This window comes from Mauremys reevesii, linkage group 3 (assembly GCF_016161935.1).
Source record: "Mauremys reevesii isolate NIE-2019 linkage group 3, ASM1616193v1, whole genome shotgun sequence".
NCBI lineage: Eukaryota > Metazoa > Chordata > Testudines > Geoemydidae > Mauremys > Mauremys reevesii.
In genome coordinates this window covers 72,657,780-72,679,897 of record NC_052625.1, presented here as the reverse complement: position 1 = coordinate 72,679,897, position 22,118 = coordinate 72,657,780, and the positions used below count along the sequence as shown (strand labels likewise).

General features: G+C 38.1%; 1 protein-coding gene across 11 annotated transcripts in view; it reads right to left on the bottom strand.

Moving 5' to 3' along the window:
* CEP170 (centrosomal protein 170) overlaps nt 1-22,118 on the bottom strand; it is a 198,888-nt gene that overhangs the window by 146,194 nt on the left and 30,576 nt on the right. For all 11 annotated transcript variants that reach the window (XM_039530488.1, XM_039530494.1, XM_039530491.1 and 8 more), the window contains exon 2: nt 10,853-10,998. In XM_039530488.1, the coding sequence (XP_039386422.1) occupies nt 10,853-10,957 (105 nt within the window). In that variant the 5' untranslated portion in view covers nt 10,958-10,998. The remainder of the gene's footprint in view (nt 1-10,852; nt 10,999-22,118) is intronic.

The window sequence follows — 22,118 nt, the reverse complement described above, 5'->3', positions numbered from 1 at the left end:
TTTTATAACGTTAACTCAATTAATACCGCTTTCTTGATACAATATGGTAATAGGCTACAAATGCAGAGCAGAACACATGTTTAAAAATGTACATTACATACACTAATGCAATACTGAAGCAATAATAATAAACATACATCATATTGTTAGCACATACTGTAGCTATTTTATGTATTGGAAAAAGCAGGCTGCCTTTGGTCAGACAACACACCCCTTAACAGCAACTTAGGAGCAGCATAGCAAAAGGGCATTGATATGTTGTGTCTACTGTACATACTTACAAAGATTTTTAAGTCAATTTCTTCAAATTCTTGTTCATTTTCTTCTCTCCCTCCTCTGTAAGGCCTTGTCTACACTGTGGGAAAAAGTAGATCTAAGCTACGCAATTTGAGTTATGTGAATAGCGTAACTCAAGTCGACATAGCTCAGATCTACTTAATGCAGGGTCCACACTATGTGATGTCAATGAGAAATGCTCTCCGGTCGACTCCCCTTACTCTTCTCGATCTGGTGGAGTACAGGAGTCGACAGGAGAACGATCTGCGGTCGATTTAGCAGGTCTTCTTGACCGCTGATTCATCGATTGCCTTGTGTCAATCCCCCGGTAAGTGTAGACAAGCCCTAAGTGGCTATTATCTACTCTCCCTATGGACCATCTTCCATTTCTATGACTGTCTTTGTTCAATTCTCTACTCCCAGCAGAAGTGACTTTAAATTCCACATTGATGAACAGGCTGACTCCACTGCCTCCCACTTTCTTTAATTTATTTGACTTTTCATCTCTGGTTTCATCCCCATATTCAACATCTATGTCACTGTTGATCTGATCTTCATAAAGAACTGTTGTCTTCACTTTTGTTACATCCAAGTTCCCCACTGTTCAAACCTCACCATTTCTTTTTCAACGTTGCTTGTGCTTTCACATTTTCCTTCCCCTAGCCTTCCTCCCCATCTGAGTACTTGATGCTTGCCTTCAATTGGAACTTCTCTTCTCCTGATTTCTCCACTCTCTTCTGTTACTATAGTTACTCTTTCTTATTCCTGGCTGTTCCCTATTTCAGCATCTGCAGTTCTCATCTTTCTCTGGCGGAAGTCCTATGAGTAGTCAAATCTCAACTTTAAGTTTGTCTAACACTTCAGATCTGCTTAGTTTCCTAATGAATAATACTATTTCTCTTCTTTGATTAAATTTCCTGGACTTCAACTGTGTGTTTTCAAACAATTCTAAAGATATTATTTTATCAGACAGTAAGCATAGAAAATACTGCATGAAAATAACCCATTACAATACCGCACAATCCATCTTTTCAGAGAAATAATTACTTTTCTAAACATAGAGGACCACTTTAGAAAATAGGCTTGTAAATATCTGTAGTGTCCTATGGTAACACTAAGTTTAGCACATGCTTAGAGAGGACTACAGAACTACAGGGTATATTATTAAATAACAGTTAATATTTAGTAAGTAGCTTTCTAAATAAATGGCAATATTGAAACAGTTTTATAAAAGGTTTGAAAAAGGTAGAAGTATCTCATTTTATATAATAAGCACTGGATTTTTAAAAAAAGCTAGCAAGATAGAGTTGGCTCTCTTCCCACTCTAAATCTCAAATTTCCTACATGCTAGACTGCATAAGATAGTGTGAAATATGTTAACTGTCTCCACAGCCCCTGAAGAAACAACAGCACATCCAGCTACTCTGACAGCGTTAATATTCAGCAAGAAACGTCACACTCCCATGCTTTTGAGTTTCACACATCACTTTGGCTTTGCACATTGCTTTTTCAATGTGATTCTTAAACTTACTATGCAAGAGTCCCAACAGCAATGTGTCAGTACACCTGAGAGCAGAACATACCACTGAATTAGCACAAATCTGATCATGAATTCTGAAGCAAAACTGTATTAATCCAATTTCTGCAACAGATATAATTCATGTCACATTGCAAATAGCAAAAGAAGAAAACCTGACTGAGATACAAGCACAAAAGCAGTAATAGTACAGAAATTGGTATTCATATATGTTACTGAATGGGTAATGAGGTAAAGCAGCAAGATATACAGTCAAAGTGCAGCAACAATTATAATATTGCCAAAAGAGGGAGAAAAAAAGGAAAGGACAGAAGTGCTTTGAGCTCCCATATCAAGTTTCACTGACTGTAACAAGACTTGATCATTAAAGTAGCCTCTCTGCCAATAAACAAGACAGATTAATTTTTTTTAAACAAAAAATTGTGTAGGGCCCCTAAGCTCAACTTTAAGATCTCCCTGTTAGAAATGGAAACCTTTTATTCTTGACATCCTTTTCCTAAGTTTGCATCCGTTTCCAATCTCAGGACAAAAAAATCACAGCTACAGGACTAGCCCACCATGTTTCCTGATGCAAAAATTAAAGAAATAAACATTTTCTTTAAAGCAGTAAATTCAAATCTTAAAGATTACAATTTTTCTGATCTACTGTCAACTCTTTTCCTCCTCTCCTCAGACATTTTTAAAAAGTAAATTTTGCGCTAGAAAACATGCCACTCTGGATAATCCTGGAGTCTAAAGCTCTTTATCCACAGAGTAAGATGGGCAGCATCAGTACAAGCTGCCTGGTATTGCTCCACCAATGTGCTTGTATGTCATTTGGGGTAGTGGTTTGTGTTATGTTTGAAGTTTTTACACAAGAAACGGGAATGGCTCCATCCAGACACTTCACAAAGTCTTCTAAGTAGTCAGATAATGACTTTATTACTACCCACGTAGACTGGATTTCAACTAGCAACCTCTCAACAAAAGGCTCCATAACCCATCAATAATTCCCCTAGTTATAGTCTGGAAGCAACTACAGTTAACAGACTGGTATTTTTAAGTAAAAAAGATTTAAAAACTGTTCTGTACCGAATATTGATTGATTGAACATACAACCATACTCTGCAGAATTTTAACTAACATGTGCTGTGCAAAAATTTGTGCAAATATTTTTAATCATAATTGTATTGAACACATTATTTTAGCTTATAAAATGTCACTGCAAAGATGAAGCAACCCTAAAACAGGTATTATTGTTTATATTTCTAGTCTCCTAAAACAAGTAAAACAATAAATGAATAAATAAATAAATAAATAAAATGTTTTCCAGACAATCACTACCACTACTTCTCCTCTTTTAAATACAGAACAAAAAAGTTAATAAAATATTTACAATTCTCTGAACAAAGTATAGCTGCTGATTGACAATCAAACTTTAGATTTAAGGTAAATATTTTACATCTTTAATTTGTAAAATATAGAGAGCTGTGCAAATCCTACTAACTTAAAAGTCTTATGAAACAAACAAACAAAACAAAAACAAACAAACAACCCTCCAATACATTAATGAAATGGAGGGACAGGGAAGAGAGGTAAGGAGTAGACAACACAGAACAGTACTGCTCTTTTGTACTTGAAAGCATAATGGAATTTTCTTAGAATCAACTCTATGAACCAGTGGCTGTGACTGAAACCAAAGAAACACAATCTATTCAGAGGATTGCACAGCTACTTCAGACAATAAAGCTAAGATGTCTAATTATTGGTATACGCTACAGAGTTCAACTAGCAAAATATAAAAATATATGTACCTTAATATAGTCTTTTTGCCACATACAATGTATTGGCTAAAAAAGTTTCCTTGGAATGAAACCTCAGGCTGACCCAAGTTTAATGCTGTCATCAAGGTAATTTATAAGTAGACTATCAAAATGAACTTTGAATGGTTAGTAGTTATAGCAACTGTTGCATTACATGTGCTGTCCATAGAAATGGACAAAGATACCTAGCAACAATAGAAGGTATACATAACAAGGAAAGTCAGCTCTAGAAGACAGACTGAAATAATCAGTGACCATAAGGTTACTCTATATGGTTTCTCATGCTGAAAAGTATTGGAGAGCTCAGCACCTTGCAGGAGGGAACTCCACCTCTCCTATTCATGTTTTAGAAATAACATTAAAAATTCTCCCCTCATGTTTAGTCCTAAACAAAACTTTGAAATTTATAAATTAAGTGACCTTCTACTGTGTAATTAAAATAAAATATAGAGTTAGTGTAACTTGGTTTACTCACTATTATTCACAGTGATAGAAAACATAAAATGAAAAAGTACAAACATAGAGGATTTTAGTACAAAGTTACTAGAAATAAAACACTGGCCTCATTCTAGCAAGCTGCAACTCTGTATTTTTCTTTGTTGGTAAGATGTATGACAAAGAACAAACATGGAGCAGTGCCCATGACAAGAGATAAAACAACCCAATTATCATCAGGTGTGTATAGCAGACAGACAATTATTTGAAGGCCAGTGATACTTCTAAAAACCTTTAAGTATTTAGTTAGCCCACATTTTTCAGCAAAACACTGATATGCAACACCTGAAAGATCTCCCTTGCTTAAATACAATTTTCAGGAGACTAAAGAAAAACTGATGTGAGGGCAGAAAGATTACAATATATGCAGGAACAACATTTACCATAGAAATTTTTCAAGTGCCTGGACAACGTAAGTTGGAAGGGGAAATTGTTAGTGACGAAAAATTATTTGACAGAGAGGAACTATTTCAATGTCTTAACTGTTAATGTTCTTTTAAAATAGATATAGTGCTCAAATGTTTCCACTGAGGTGAGCTTTGTATTAACCCTCCACTACAACATTCTGGAATTAAAATGTTTTTTGTATAGATTTCCAGATATAGTTAATTCCATAAATCACTAATTATATTTAAAATTAAACCAATCTCATGTAGCAATCTTGTTTTGAATTTTTCACTGGTATCAATTCACTCATAAAATAAGAATAAGAACAACTAATTATCTCACCATATAAATTAAGAATGACTAAAATATTTTGGAACATTAAAAACAAAGCTTAAGTATTACACAATTCATAATGCAGCTCGATAATGGTACACCATAATCAATCATCATACTTCAGTGATCATTATTTCAGTGATCTAACATTTGGGAGAAAGGTGGTATGATTATATATACATATAAAAACTCATATCTAAGGCTGTGAGTTTGTCATGGAGGTCACAGAAGTTATGGATTCCATGACTTTCCGTGACTTCTGCAGCAGCCAGTGCGCCTGGCTCAGGGGCAGCTCAGGCAGCCCCAGCATCAGTCAGACCAGCCCCTGCTGGAGCAGTCCTGGGCCACTGTGCCCCTCCCCACAGCAGAATTTGGGTGTCTGAGGGGGGCAAGGGGTTGGGGAACGGGACGGCTCTGGGCGGCACTTACCTGGGGGTCTCCCTATATATGTGAAAGAAAATGTAGATTCAAATGAAGTAAAAATCTTAAGCGAATCCACATGTTCCATAGAATCTCTATGGATAGAAATTTCATGCTCTAATAAAAATATAACATTAGGGATCTATTATCGACCACCTGACCAGGACAGTAATAGTGATGACGAAATGCTAAGGGAAATTAGAGAGGCTATCAAAATTAAGAACCCAATAAGAGTGGGGGATTTCAATTATCCCCATATTGACTGGGAACATTTCACTTCAGGACGAAATGCAGAGATAAAATTTCTCGATACTTTAAATGACTGCTTCATGGAGCAGCTGGTACGGGAACCCACAAGGGGAGAGGCAACTCTAGATTTAATCCTGAGTGGAGCGCAGGAGCTGGTCCAAGAGGTAACTATAGCAGAACCGCTTGAAAATAGTGACCATAATACAATAGCATTCAACATCCCTGTGGTGGGAAGAACATCTCAACAGCCCAACACTGTGGCATTTAGTTTCAAAAGGGGGAACTATGCAAAAATGAGGGGGTTAGTTAAACAGAAGTTAAAAGGTACAGTGACTAAAGTGAAATCCCTGCAAGCTGCACAGGCGCTTTTTAAAGACACCATAAAAGAGGCCCAACTTCAATGTATACCCCAAATTAAGAAACACAGTAAAAGAACTAAAAAAGAGCCACCGTGGCTTAACAACCATGTAAAAGAAGCAGTGAGAGAGAAAAAGACTTCCTTTAAAAAGTGGAAGTCAAATCCTAGTGAGGCAAATAGAAAGGAGCATAAACACTGCCAAATTAAGTGCAAGAATATAATAAGAAAAACCAAAGAGGAGTTTGAAGAACGGCTAGCCAAAAACTCCAAAGGTAATAACAAAATGTTTTTTAAGTACATCAGAAGCAGGAAGCCTGCTAAACAACCAGTGGGGCCCCTTGATGATCGAGATACAAAAGGAGCGCTTAAAGATGATAAAGTCATTGCGGAGAAACTAAATAGATTCTTTGCTTCAGTCTTCATGGCTGAGGATGCTAGGGAGATTCCCAAACCTGAGCTGGCTTTTATAGGTGACAAATCTGAGGAACTGTCACAGATTGAAGTGTCACTAGAGGAGGTTTTGGAATTAATTCATAAACTCAACATTAACAAGTCACCAAGACCAGATGGCATTCACCCAAGAGTTCTTAAAGAACTCAAATGTGAAGTTGCGGAACTATTAACTAAGATTTGTAACCTGTCCTTTAAATCGGCTTCGGTACCCAATGACTGGAAGTTAGCTAATGTAACGCCAATATTTAAAAAGGGCTCTAGAGGTGATCCCAGCAATTACAGACCGGTAAGTCTAACGTCTGTACAGGGCAAATTAGTTGAAACAATGGTTAAGAATAAAATTGTCAGACACATAAAAAAACAAACTATTGAGCAATAGTCAACATGGTTTATGTAAAGGGAAATCGTGTCTTACAAATCTATTAGAGTTCTTTGAAGGGGTCAACAAACATGTGGACAAGGGGGATCCAGTGGACATAGTATACTTAGATTTCCAGAAAGCCTTTGACAAGGTCCCTCACCAAAGGCTGTTACGTAAATTAAGCTGTCATGGGATAAAAGAGAAGATCCTTTCATGGATTGAGAACTGGTTAAAAGACAGGGAACAAAGGGTAGGAATTAATGGTAAATTCTCAGAATGGAGAAGGGTAACTAGTGGTGTTCCCCACGGGTCAGTCCTAGGACCAATCCTATTCAATTTATTCATAAATGATCTGGAGAAAGGAGTAAACAGTGAGGTGGCAAAGTTTGCAGATGATACTAAACTGCTCAAGATAGTTAAGACCAAAGCAGACTGTGAAGAACTTCAAAAAGATCTCACAAAACTAAGTGATTGGGCAATAAAATGGCAAATGAAATGTAATGTGGATAAATGTAAAGTAATGCACATTGGAAAAAATAACCCCACCTATACATACAATATGATGGGGGCTAATTTAGCTACAATGAGTCAAGAAAAAGATCTTGGAGTCATCGTGGACAGTTCTCTGAAGATGTCCACGCAGTGTGCAGAGGCGGTCAAAAAAGCAAACAGGATGTTAGGAATCATTAAAAAGGGGATACAGAATAAGACTGAGAATATATTATTGCCCTTATATAAATCCATGGTACGCCCACATCTCAAATACTGTGTACAGATGTGGTCTCCTCACCTGAAAAAAGATATACTGGCACTAGAAAAGGTTCAGAAAAGGGCAACTAAAATGATTAGGGGTTTGGAGAGGATCCCATATGAGGAAAGATTAAAGAGGCTAGGACTCTTCAGCTTGGAAAAGAGGAGACTAAGGGGGGATATGATAGAGGTATATAAAATCATGAGTGATGTTGAGAAAGTGGATAAGGAAAAGTTATTTACTTATTCCCGTAATACAAGAACTAGGGGTCATCAAATGAAATTAATAGGCACCAGTTTTAAAACAAATAAAAGGAAGTTCTTCTTCACGTAGCGCACAGTCAACTTGTGGCACTCCTTACCTGAGGAGGTTGAGAAGGCTAGGACCATAACAGCATTTAAAAAGGAACTGGATAAATTAATGGTGGTTAAGTCCATAAATGGCTATTAGCCAGGATGGGTAAGGAATGGTGCCCCTACCCTCTGTTTGTCAGATGATGGAGATGGATGGCAGGAGAGTGATCACTTGATCATTGCCTGTTAGGTTCACTCTCTCTGGGGCACCTGGCATTGGCCACTGTCGGTAGACAGATACTGGGCTAGATGGACCTTTGGTCTGACCTGGTACGGCCGTTCTTATGTTCTTATGTTCCCCTGGAAGTGCCGACATCCCCCTCACTCAGCTGCTAGGCGGAGGTGTGGCCAGGCAGCTCTCCACACTGCCTCCGCCTGCAGGGAGCACCCCCGCAGCTCCCACTGGCCATGGTTCTTGGCCAATGGGAGCTGCGAAGCCAGTGCTCTGGGAGGAGGCAGTGTGCAGTGCTGCCTGGCCACGCCTCCACCTAGCAGCTGAGCAAGGGGGGATGTCCGCCCAGAGCCTGCCTCAGCCCGTCCTGTGCCCCAATCCCGTGCCCTCTCCCACACCCGAACTCTGCTGTTGCTTGGCGGGAGGCACGGAGTCAGGTAGGGAGCCTGCCGGCAAACCCCCCCACACCCGCAGCACCAGTTGGGGTCCCAGGCCACGTGCTGCCGCCTATATCTCCCCCCACGCAGCACTCGGGTTGCCCTCCACCAGCACCAGTGGCACGCCCGGGCAGTGTCACTCCAAGTTTTAGTCACGGGTATTTTTAGTAAGAGTTATGGAAAGGTCACGAGCTATGAATTTTTGTTTATTGCCCGTGACCTGTCTGTGACTTTTACTAAAAATACCCGTGACTAAAACGTAGCCTTATTCATATCATCTTTCTCCCAAGTGTTAGAGAAAGACCCCTTCCTGTGGGTGGACATTCATGGAGAGCACCCTTTCAGCAGCTCCTCCTAGCTAAACCAGAAAAATCTGTGAAAGCACCTCTGCTGAGCATAAATGTGGTAGTGATGTACTGGGAAGGAGGTGGTCTCTCATTCAGCCATATTCTAAACCAGGGGTAAGCAACCTATGGCACGTGTGCCGAAGGCGGCACGTGAGCTGATTTTCAGTGGCACTCACACTGCCTGGGTCCTGGCCACTGGTCCGGGGGACTCTGCATTTTAATTTAATTTTAAATGAAGCTTCTTAAACATTTTTAAAACCTTATTTACTTTACATACAACAATAGTTTAGTTATATATTATAGACATAGAAAGAGACCTTCTAAAAAAGTTCAAATGTATTACTGGCACACAAAACCTTAAATTAGAGTGAATAAAGAAAGACTCGGCACACCACTTCTGAAAAGTTGCCGACCTCTGTTCTAAACTCAGGTTAAATACCCCAAGGAAACCTACCAGTAACCAGTGCAGATTATGAACATCAGTCCAACAGATTCTCTGCATGACCCTTCTTAATAAACTGATGACTGCATTCTGCACCAATTTTGCCTTCCAGATGGTTCCAAGGTGTAAAGCCATGAAGAACATACTACAGTAATATAGGTCACAAAGTATAAACAACTATATACCACATTCTAAAGAAATGGTCCCATTTTTCTCTTCCTGAAGAAAAGAAAAATATAGCACTCAGTCAATAAACTGTGACCTGAGCATCTAAGTGTAGCTAAAAAACACTGAACAGGATCACCATTAAACAGCAAACCTGTGCTACAAATGGTAGAGACACTTCCTTAATCTGGGATTCTGTAATAATCTCTGACAATATTTCCAGTTGCTTCTCCAAGTGTACTAGTATTACTTCACTTTTATCTTGGTTGACCATTAGCCTCATTCAACCCCCAATTTCATTCAGATACTGGGTCATTCATACTACTGTATCAGCTGTAAAAAATTAAATAGCAAAGCAGTCAATTATCAGCACACTGAAGACATTGCACCCTGCAGCCTATATCTCCTTACTAATTTATTCTACTGTAAACACATTAGATTGTAAATTCTTCTGGGCAAGAATCTTGTCCTGTTACGTATCTCGTAAATCACCCAGGGCCCTACCCTTTAAAATGTTTTAACATTCCCTCCCTCTCTCAAAAAAATCTCTCTCTTCTTACAACAGCCTTTTATACAAGATAAAGTAGGGCATATATATCTGCCATTAGTGTACACAATGGACTCTTTATGAGGTATGAAAAAAACAGAATGTAACTTACTGGTAGTATTGTTCATAATAACTACACATACAAGATAGCTTTTCAAAAGTGCTTTTTGCACTGGAGATTTTGATATGGCTATTAATGGCTGCATTAAAAACTATTGTTTTATTGAATAAATACAAATCTTAGATACATTCAGTCTAAACCAAGTACATCCCTGTTGTAATAGCTAGCCTTGCCTTTTATTGTTTTTGGACAAAATGCAGTAGAGGGTTTGAGTGTAGTCATAATAAATAAAAAGTTATATCTCTGCTTTATATTTTTAAAATTTTCTTACTAATCCCCCTTATAAATACTGTCAGGAAGATCAAGTAAGATATTCACAAAGTGTTTCAGGCCAAGATTCCGAAAACACATATATGCTTTAACTTTACTACCATGAGTAATCCCTCTGCAGCTAAGAAGACTATTCATGGTAATAAAATTAAGCACGTGTGTTTGGAAGCTCAGGGACTAAGAGAAGAAGCTATGCAGGTAACAGTTGCAACACATCAAAAGCAGCGGCGGGAGTCCCTGGGGTAGTGGAGGTACCCACTGCTGCCTGCAGCGCTGGCTGAAGTCATGGAGGTGTTTGGAAGTCACGGATTTTGTGACTTCCGTTACCTCCATGAATAAATCGCAGCCTTAACAATCACTATTCAGAAGCTACAACAAACAGCAGCACATTCATAGTAACCATTTTCCTGCATGAGGAATGCAAAAGATTAGATCAATTAAAACTGGTGGCAAGATCTAGAAATGGAGAGTCCAAAAAACTGAACAGTTGGCAAACTTAATTCTCAAAAGAAATATAAATCTAGTGTATTAAATCCAAATTTTGAACAGTTACACATGGAAGGCTGATGCAATTACCTGCAACATCAGCTCACAGTCATCTCTTCCAACAAAAATCATCTCTCGTGGCAGCCTGTGGCGGGTGCCTCCACTGCTCACCAAAAACCAGGACGTTAAGCTCATTTTCTGCTTAGCTGCTAAGTCCTTGGCAAAGCTACGTCATCCTACAGCAAGACAGAAAGAGAGGGAGAGAGAAATCCATTTAGTTATTTTTAGCTGTAGCTCCTACTCAGCAAATGCTGTGAGCAGCATATATAAGGAATCTGAAAAAAGCAGTTATCAAGAGCACGTATATTTCCCAATGGATTGAATCCAAATGTCATGCGAAGTGACACAGACTACAGGATTTACATAAAATCTCAGGGCTTTGGTTCATGTAATTAGACACATTCAATTGAATAGGAAGGCCTATTCAAAATAAATCAGTAGCTAGTTAAATAAGCAATGCCTGAGTCACGTTTTCAGAAAGCTTTTAACGTCTAACTGCTTATTACAAAGGAAATTAATACATTAATGTCACATTTGCACCATCAACAAAAGATAAGATTAGATACATTCTCTTTCAGAGGAGAAATGAATGTAAGTATTTTTTATTAATCCATCTGTCTGAATATCAAACAGTACAGTTTCATTTTCCCCAGAAACAAATTATAAAGAGAATTAAAAATGGAAAGAAACTGTAGGAATATTTAATTGTGCCCTTTCCCAGTAATCTGAAATTAAACAGTCCCAATAAAAATTTATTAGTTATTTGCTCTTCATTTGAGAAATTTAAAAGCAGCCATTACTAGAACACATCTTTCAAATGCAAGTTTAATTTATAATGAATCCTCAAGACATTTTATAAAAAGATAATTATTAAAAACCAAATCAAACAAAAAATATTAAAAGCTTTAATAGTCCTGAAGCATGGTTAGTAATAAATATTTATATAGTCACTTGATTCATCAATGGACAGTCTAGGATATAGGACAGTAAAAGTTTCTTCGGATGAAGAAAAATACAGCCATTAAATACCTTGAGAGTTTGAAAATTAATACACAATTTAATAGGGAGGAGGGCACCAATGTGAGCAGGTACTGGATAATAGACAAAAATTTAATTAGGAGCACCCATAAAAAAGCCTTCAGTAGTCGAGCCTTGGAAAAATTAAAGTATTTATCAAGCATTCCAAGTCTCTTGTTAAAAAAAAAAATGTAGAAGCCAGACAATATTCCAGAAATATTCTAGTTGATAGACTATCTAGTAAGATATTCTAGTTGTGAAAGCTGAGAATAAATCCACTGACAAAGATCTATGTCAATACAGCACCAAAATTCCTTTCATTAGGAGAGGGTCTCAATACGAGTTGCCAACCTGAGAGCCCCAACTCAACAATCCAACAACTGGCATTTTTGGTTTGGTTCTAGATTTCATAACATTATGTGAAATTGATATCTTTATCACATTTCAAAGTGGCAAACTCAACCGGACAAATGGATGAAGTTTGCAGCAGATCATGACATCATCTGCTTAACAACAAAAATGCAGTGTAGAATGTAAAGACAAAGAGTAACATGTAAATGTAGAATAATAATACGGTCCCAGCAATGACCCAGGAGGCAAACTACAACATGAAGTAGAGAGAGACTTTGATCTGAATTGAGGCATGGTAATCACTGATGTTAATAGGAATAAAGTAAGGTCAAAGCTGTATCTGACAGCCTAACAATAGAGCATAAATGCATTGAAGGGTAATTGTGACAGATGCTAAAAACTGAAAAAACTAGTCTGTGAGCTCTACATCTGGACTGGTAGTTTTTATACAAGTCAAATCGAACTTATTAGGAATTGGCTAAAATTTATACATGGCTTCCATTGCTGTAGGTTTCTTTAGCAAATAAACTAAAGCTATTTTAATAGAGTGAGTGTCTATACCAAGGTATTCTTGTATTCAGAGATGCAGGTCACAGAATGTAGAAGAATTAGCTTTCCATAGGTTCTACCACAGATATTTTTAACACAAGAATGTTTCCAATTAACGTTCTCCCAATGAATGTAAATAGTATGGGTAAATGCACCCTACAGCACAGAAAATATGAATAAAATTGTTTCAGTGTGACAAAACATATCAAACATCTACAGAGAAGACAATTTCATGAATAAAAACCTGCAGAAATCACATGTATTATTTTAGTGAACTGCTAACCAAAACATAACAGTTTATTTTTCTGAGAGAGAACTAAGTTAACCTGATTTTATTTTCCAGCTTTTAAATCTTACATTTTTGTTTTGTTCCGACTGCAAATGTACTGCATTCATAATCATAAACTATCTAGTTCAATATATTTCTTACTGCTTTTACTCTGCTCCTCTTAATCTTCCATCCGCTTACTGCTATAAAATTTGGGGGGTTGTTTTGTTGCTCTAATTTGAATATCCAGCTCAAACTGATACCCAATGAAGTTTTATTTGAAAAAAGTTTAAATCCAAATACCTTATTTGGCATATCTAGATTTGAACATCAATAAGAAAAGTAACAATTTTGATTTTTAGAATACAGACATTAACAATTAGGTCAGCAACAACCATGTCACAAACAACCCAGAAAACTATAAATATTGACAGTGAACAGAATAAATTAAGATAGCTGAAAAAGATCTTAAATATTTATCATTCTGAGCTATCATAGCACTGCTTGGCAGCACATTTATAGTTAAGGGCCTGTCAGCATTACCATCAAACAATGCTAGCGTTGTTTCAAACAGCACTGGCTGAATTGTGACAAATCATCAATCCTGATGCATATTTTAATTTTAAAATATTCTTTAGAACAAACCAGTGTCTTTGATCAATGGGGCTATACAGACAAATCTAACATTTCAAAACACATTGAAAATCTAGAAAGCAGCAGCACTAGGTTATGTTTTAATAACTTTAGAGCATTGATATGCCCTATATAGTTTAATTTCATACTCAAATATTTTAAATTAAGCATATATATATTTTGCATGCAATTAAATTATGTACAGCAGGTATCATGAAAGCTATCGGTATTTTTTAGTCTGTTTTGTTCCTGTAATTTTACAACATTATATTAGGTAAATGCCTTGCCGGTAGTATACAGACTACGATTTTAAAAGGTCACAGGCCAAGAAAATGGGGTGGGCATTCCACCTTTAAATCACTCCATTGTTTCAGATATTACAGTTGTTCTGGTTCTTTATCAGAGGCCCCAGTAAGCCTACTGTACATCCATTATGAGTTGCAATATCTAGCCATTGCGGTCAGACTTCAGGATAGAACGGTAATTATAACTTTGGATTTCCTTGCTTTTGTAAATTGGTGTTAATTTCCAACCAGGGAGCTAAAAAACAACTAAATTATATAATAATGCAGAACTGAATACAGATATGAATTAATTTTACTGAAATTCTTACCGATACTACAGTGAACATTTCAAGTCTATGAAGAATGCAAACTGCACATGGAATTTCAATTTGCATCTTACACTAAAGAAAACTCCACTTTGCTATAATAAAGCAAAATTGTTCTCAAGACCAGCAAAATAAATTTTAAATAGTACATAAAATTCAATATATCCACTGATCTTGCATTACATTGCTTACTTTAAATAAGTTGGTGAACAATTCACAGTTGAAGACTTGCTGATGTTGGGAAGAAAGTTTAATTCTGGGTAATTTTAAAACTGTAATAAATTTCATCATAGCCAAGTTTTCAGACTTTTGTTGTAGTTATGAAATGTTTTCTATGTCTGGAGAGGAAACAGTGTTTTGTAGTTCAAGAGCTATGAATTTTGGAAACTTATTCTGCAGTCTATAAGTATCAACAAATTTATTATACTCACAGTTGTGTCAAACAGATGATGCACCAGCTGGGAAACTAGCTACATCATCTATATAATGTAATTAAATTCTAAGAACTGGAGCCCTGCATTCTGCAGCCAAGAGGTGGGTGTAACCCAATTCTGATATATCTGCAGATGTCTTGCCAAGATGATGATTTTGATACGCTAAAATGACATCACTGTAAAATAAGCCTTAATTTTAATAATTAAGTATTAATCTCAGATAGTTGAGCAATTAGCCTACATTTTTATAGTTGCCCATGGCTAGCAATAACCAACTGATTTATGCAATCAGATAAGTAGTGAATGTAAGATTGAGGCCCTGGGGAGCAAACACACACACACCATGCTTAGCTGTAAGCATGAAGTAGTCCCACTCCATGATTTCCAGCGGGATTGCTCATGTGCTTGAAATTAAAACATAACTAAATGTTTGCAGGATCAAGGCCTACAATTTCACTGGTCTTCTCATACAAGCTGAGTATCAGTAATACAATTTTGTAAATATTTTTTTTAAAAGAAACTTCTTAGAAAATATATAACCAGTTACCACCACTAATGCATATGATTTAGGTGGTGCTGGTAATGCTGTCTATCCAACATTTCCCTCCTTTTAGACCCCATTTACAGTTGTGATGACTTAGGCAAACACATGACATGGACAATTTCAGTTTGACAAAGGCTCATTTTATTTATTTATTTATTTATTAAATTTCAGAAAAAGCTGTTCAGCCATTTCTGAAAGTGAGATTAGGGAAAAACACATTGTATTGCTCATTTAAAAAAATAAAATAAAAAAAATTTCACAACTGTTATATTGAGCTCTAGCACCACCATGCTTTGGAGCAGGGAACTAAAATTTGTCAGGGGATCATCGTGTTAGGGATTTGCCTTTTCCTATTTGTGTGAAAAACTGTCTAAACTTGGTCGAGTTATAAGCTTTTGAAAAATCTCAGCCCGCACATTCGCAGTAGATACTCGTTTGACAGATAAATTCTTCACCTATTCTCTGCACTGATCATGCTCAAATTTAGGGCTGCTCTGGTTGAACAAGGCCATTCCTGCAATTGCTGCTCCTGGCTGCTGTGAGATGCTATGGCGCCAAGCACAGGAACTGAGAACAGGGAAACTGTCACTCCTGTGAACAAAGTGCCCACACTGCTGCAATTCAGGCAGCTTGAAGGAGGAACGACTCGAATGCAGAAGGAACAAGAACCAGACTGGAAGTGAGAATCTCTTGAGAAGGATGGGTGGAAACTGAAATCAATGAACTTGAGGGAGTGGAGATTGAGACAAGGAGCTGGGGGCAAGGAAAAAAACGGAGCTGGGATGGGGACAGACTGGAAGTAACAGAGGAAGAAAGCGTCAGATGAATCTCACCACTAGAACACATTCCCTTCAGAACCTGGATTTGAACCCAATTCCTGAGTCTCAATATTCCTTTGCTGTCAGCAAACATCTGTGACAACCACTGGAACAGCATGTCTCCTCTCCCTGTATTGCCTGGTCCACACAAAGGATGACAATCTTCTACTACTATCAGTTTCTCAGTTAGCTCAAGAAGCAGAAGTCTGTGCTGGGTATATAAAGGTTCTAACCCTGCTGATGAGCCACATGGATGTCAATGTGACTCCACATGACGGATTCCCCCTCTCCCGCTCCCCCCGCCCCCGTTCGTTTTTCTTTAGAAAAATCTAGGACGTTATACACACAAAGCTTAGTTAAAAGGTTGCTACGTTTTTGCATATTACATTATTAAATTTGCAAAGTCAAGTTCTCAAAAGTCAGGAATTGCCAGAATAGGGTTTGCCTGTGCAATTGTAATTCAGCCCCCTGGTGTGAATGTATCAGGATACAGACTTTAAATACATGATCACACAATATTTTCCCCCAAGAACCCTGGCTCATTTAATAACAAAATATGCTCAATGAATGTGCATCTTTTCAATATTTTGTTTTCTCCTCATTCAATGTGTGGCTCCATGCTTCAGTTACTGGTCAGTACGCAAACCTTATTCTGGATACAGAACTATTAACTTCCTTATAGACTTTTCTATGGAGCTCATAACTAGTGTCTGAGTGCTTTACAAATAGTAATGAATTTCACCTAGGATGTAGGAAAATCATGTTCTGCTCCAATGATTACTTATATATAAAAAGTGGAACAGCTTTCATAGAAGAGACTGAGAAAGACCTCACATAAGAATATCTTGTAGTTCAGTGGTTAGAGCACTCTCCTTCAATGTAAGTTCAAATCCCTTCTCCACATCAGAGAGAGGGGAAAACTTAACCTGTGTCTTCAACATCCCAAGTGTGTGCTCTAACCACTAAACTACAAGTCATAAGGATGGCACTACCTTCACCTCCTCCCCTTCCCATTTTTGGAAACTAGTCATCCGTTGCTTTTGTTAAAATGTCCAAAAACAAAAAGAATTTTCAAGTCAGGCTGAACAAAACATTTTCTTTGACCCAACTCAAACTATTTCTGACTTTTATTTACTGAAAGTTTTGAAAAAAAAATTGTTTTTGTTTGACCTGAAATGAAACTTTTTTTATTTTTCGGAATTGCCAGCAAAACTAAAATCCATTATTCACCCAGCTTAGCCTCATGTGCTCAGCACTTCTGCAAATCAGACTCTATGATCTCAAATCAGGCACCTAGAAAATGAGAAACATACCATTCATGACTACATGTGAAAAGTCTGGTTTAAGTGACTTGCCCAGCATCACACAGGAATTCTATTTATTTAGTGTTTGCATATTCGCTGAGCCAAGCAATAGTGCTCTTAGCGGCCAAGTGGAGTTCTCAGAGCCCACCACTGAATTTAGTTAGTGGGCACTCCTTGACAATGTGTATCGCTGTTTTATCTGCACTGCAGCTTGGATTGTTTCAAAGACCCCAATGGTGCTGGTTGGTTGCACAGCGGCCTTGCCCAGTACGGAATCGGTTAAGAAGTGTCCACTGATGACGTGACAGGTTGAAGCTGGGCAGGCATACCGTAGGGTCTGTGACAAGGAACTGATTGATGGTTGATGTTAAGCACCTGTCTTCCTGCCACAGGGACTCAAGTGTCACGGCCTATCATGGCAGCCTTCATCACAGTGGGTGTAATAATGAAAGATGTGTACCTGGTGGACTAAAAAGATCATTGAACAAGGGCAAGCTTGGGTTGGCATACACCTTCTCAAGCAGCTTGCTTGCTATAATCTCCCTCCTGATTTAAGGGGGGACAATGTGGCTCAGAAATGGAAGCCATGAAAGATGAGTTGGTTGGAGAGTTCCTATGATGATGCACATTGTTGAGTTGAGTTGCATGTCAAAAAGTTTGGTGTGTGCCGAGTGACTCCATATTGGTGCACAGTACTCTGCTACTGAATAAGAGATGGCAAGATTGGAGCATCCGCTCCCCATAAAGAGCCTGACAGTTTGCTAAGAAGGTTGTTGCATGTCTTGTCCTTGACTACTATCTTGCTCAGGTGGCTTTTCTATGTTTGGCCATGGGTCATGTCTAAGTAAACTGGGTATGCTTCAGTGTCTGGCCATTTATTATGGTGTTTAATTCCCTCTCAGCATTGGCATGGTGGAGGCGGAATGTGCGGCAATGGATCAGCATTTTTGTAGTGCCACCTGTCAGTAGCTGGCACAGTCCAGGGAAGCTAATGATCCTCCTACCACATCAAATTCCGCAAGCTCGTACTTGGAGAATCCCGGTATCGCCATCGGGATCACACTCCAACTCTTACAACTCAATCTTGAGGGTTTATCAAACAGCCAAGTGATATTTAATCAGGAACTCTATGCCAGAGGCAGAGACAGATCCAATTCTCCAGGGCAGCATTCAACTGACCTAAACATTACACTGGCCTTTCTGTTCCTGCGGTTTCCTGCCTTATTCACTCTATGTTTTCCAGCTTCTGCAACAAATGAGGCAGGTGTCCTACAGACAGACTCCACAGCCCTGATTTATACCGAGAGCAGGTTCATCCTGTGCACTGAATAAGGAAGGGGTCCTGTGGAAAACATGTGATGATGTAATTAAAGACTGTCATGATGCATATGCACTGTGGGGAGGGGAGTGGAATTAAAAATGTACACGCAACCTAAATTCATTAATTTCCTAACTTTGGAGTGCTTGACTTTTCAAATTTAACATTCTTTTAACATAGTTTTTGTGTGTGTGCGCTATACTGTAAACATTTGAATGGGAAAAATTGTTCCTGAAGAGAAAATGAAGTAGACTAGGTGCACCAGGAAAGAGAGAGAAATGGATTAATATCTCTATTAGATAGAACACTCCTGACCATTTCTGATGTTAAAAAACCAATTTATTAAATTTTCTTTTTCTGGCCACCTCCCTTCTTCCCTCAGATAATTAGTTGTTAAAGCTGCAGCAGATACGGGAGTAAAAAAGTTAACTATGATCATGTAAAAGCAGCAAAGAGTCTTGTGACACCTTATAGACTAACAGACGTTTTGGAGCATGAGCTTGACATGCATCCGACGAAGTGGGTATTCACCCACGAAAGCTCATGCTCCAAAACGTCTGTTCGTCTATAAGGTGCCACAAGACTCTTTGCTGCTTTTACAAATCCAGACTAACACAGCTACCCCTCTGATACTTGACAACTATGATCATGTTTCCAGTGTTTTAAATTTAAAATGTATTTTACAGTGTTGTGTTTTAGAAGTATCCTGTATGTGCTTTCTTGAAACCAAAGTACCTTTGATCCCTCTTAGCCATAACAAGAGAATGTTAATGTTTCAGTTGGAGGGAAATTTCAGTTTATTACACTGCTGTTAAAAATATTCTATTTTGTTTGAATGAAATACTCAGGGGTTTTCTTTCTGATGCCTCTATGATGTTACAGTCCCATTAGACCATTTGATCACTGTTTTCAACAGACAGGAAATAGGAAATAGTTATAAAACTAGCTTATATTTAAATCGAACATAAAACACTATTGGTTATGTACATACACAGATTTTTAAACAAAAAATTACCATACGCATATTACAAAAGGTAAAATGTATTCTACATATAACAGGAACATCTATATATGACTTCAAAAATCAACAAAAACAGATTACTTTTCCTTACCTAAGCCTATGTCTTACAAGAAAACTCACTAAGAGCCTCTCACAGAGACATAAGTCATCTAAGAGGCATCACTTGGTATACCTTCACACTCCTTGTGGAATTTGCAATGCTCCCTTTTAAGTCGTTCAGGTTATTTCACAATGAGAGACATAATTTGAGACTACAACCTCACTCAGATGATTCAGGAGCACCTGTTGTCTCTTATTCACTCTTTAAAATAAACAGAGTCAGAAAACCAAACATTTATTTGTTTGGGCATCCAGTTCCCTGCCTACTTTGGGAGCACTCAGTCTTGATATAAACAGTTGACAAAAAGTGCATCCATGTTTGCAGATGCAATAGAACATGCATCTACATTTGGACAGGCACAATAAACCATTCTTCAGGTTCTATGGCAACTGACTGGAATGATCTTACATCACGTTTTGGCTATGAGGAAAAGTCTACAAAAGTCTTAGAGTAGGAGTTTCTCATCTGACAGTGCTGAGGAGATGGCAGGAGATGAAAATGCCTCAGAAAAGCAAGCAACATTTTGGGCTAATGATTATGCACCCTAAAATAATGCAACCTGAGGCAACAGTGCTCAGAAGGGGAAATGCAGAACCTTTCACCTTGGCCCTTATGCACCAAGCAACTGAGGGCAGGTCTACACAAACACTGCAGCAGTGCCACTGTAGAGCTTCAATGAAGATGCTACCTACACTGACAGGAAGGTTTCTCCCATCAACGTAAATATTCCACTTCTGTGAGACGTGGTAGCTATGGGTAGCCCACCCATCAACATAGCGCTGCCTACACAAAGAGTTAGGTCAGCATAACAATGTTGCTCAGGGGTATCCATTTTTCACACCAGTGAGTGATGTAGTTATACTGACATAAGTTTATAGTGTAGACCTGGCCTAAGAGTACCCATAAAGGGTGATGAAGGACCCAAATTAACGGGGTGTAAAGTCTACCGCATTATAAAGCAAATAAGCTATGTTTGGAAAAAGCAAAATTCCTTTGTAGCACAGCACAGAAGAAAATGTTACCCAGATGGAAAAAGTAGTTAGATCCACCCAGAAATTTTATACCAGACCAATTATTTGTTGTATTAGATGTTATAGTTACCAGCCTAGATGTTGCTCATGCCAAGTTACTGGCCAGGTATCTTGGTCATGAGGATGGAGCCGAGTCTATGGTTCTGCCGCCAGCCTCCAGGAGCATCAGATGCATCTGACACAGACTCGGCTCCATCTAGGCTGGTAACTATAACATCTATACAGAACCTGAATGAATGATTGTGTGAGTGAATATGTGTGTGTGTGTGTATAAGGAATAAGTAGTAATAGAAACAAGTAGAAAAACATTGTTTTTTGTTTTGTTATGGTATTTACAATAAATGTGGCATCTTTGCCTTATCCCTCTTAATAAGATCCTGCTGGTTTTTATTATATTGGTATAACACTGCCAGTTGGCACCAAGGTGTCCCAGGGTCACAGGTTGCCACAGGGGCTGAGATAAACAAAGATTATTCAGATCTCCCCAGCTCTTGGCTCTGTGACAGGGATGGATACGCTAAGTTTACTTACATTCTAAACTGGAGCAACATGGTTTGAGAAGTAAATAATGCATACTTAACTTTTTTTTTTCTCACTTTCATGGCTGTTGTCAGTCAGTCCTTCCCTTGTACCCCCTTGCACCTGTGGATCTAATTCTAATCTATTAAACCAATGTAAATCTAATGCAACCTATTAGACACCTATTAGGCAACCTATGGCACGTGTGCCGAAGGCGGCACGCGAGCTGATTTTCAGCGGCACTCACACTGCCTGGATCCTGGCCACCGGTCCGGGGGGCTCTGCATTTTAATTTAATTTTAAATGAAGCTTCTTAAACATTTTGAAAACCTTATTTACTTTACATACAACAATAGTTTAGTTATATATTATAGACTTATAGAAGGAGACCTTCTAAAAACATTAAAATGTATTAACGGCACACACAACCTTAAATTAGAGTGAATAAATGAAGACTCGGCACACCATTTCTGAAAGGTTGCCGACCCCGATCTAATGTAATTCCAGAATCTTTAATGGAGTTTACTTTGGTGTAACAGAGAAAAATTACTGCATCATATCTTTTTATGAGAGTATCATCCTGTTCAGGAATTTGCATACCACTGGAATACTCATTGAGGTCTATTTGGCTGAATGCTCCAGTCAGTTGAGTGTTCACTAATTTGCACGACAAAACAAATCCCTCTTTTAACCTGTAATCATAGCTAACTGAGTGATTTCTTGGAGTGCAAAGAGACACATGGATTTTGAGTGAGCAATAATCCAGTAGACAGGAGAGT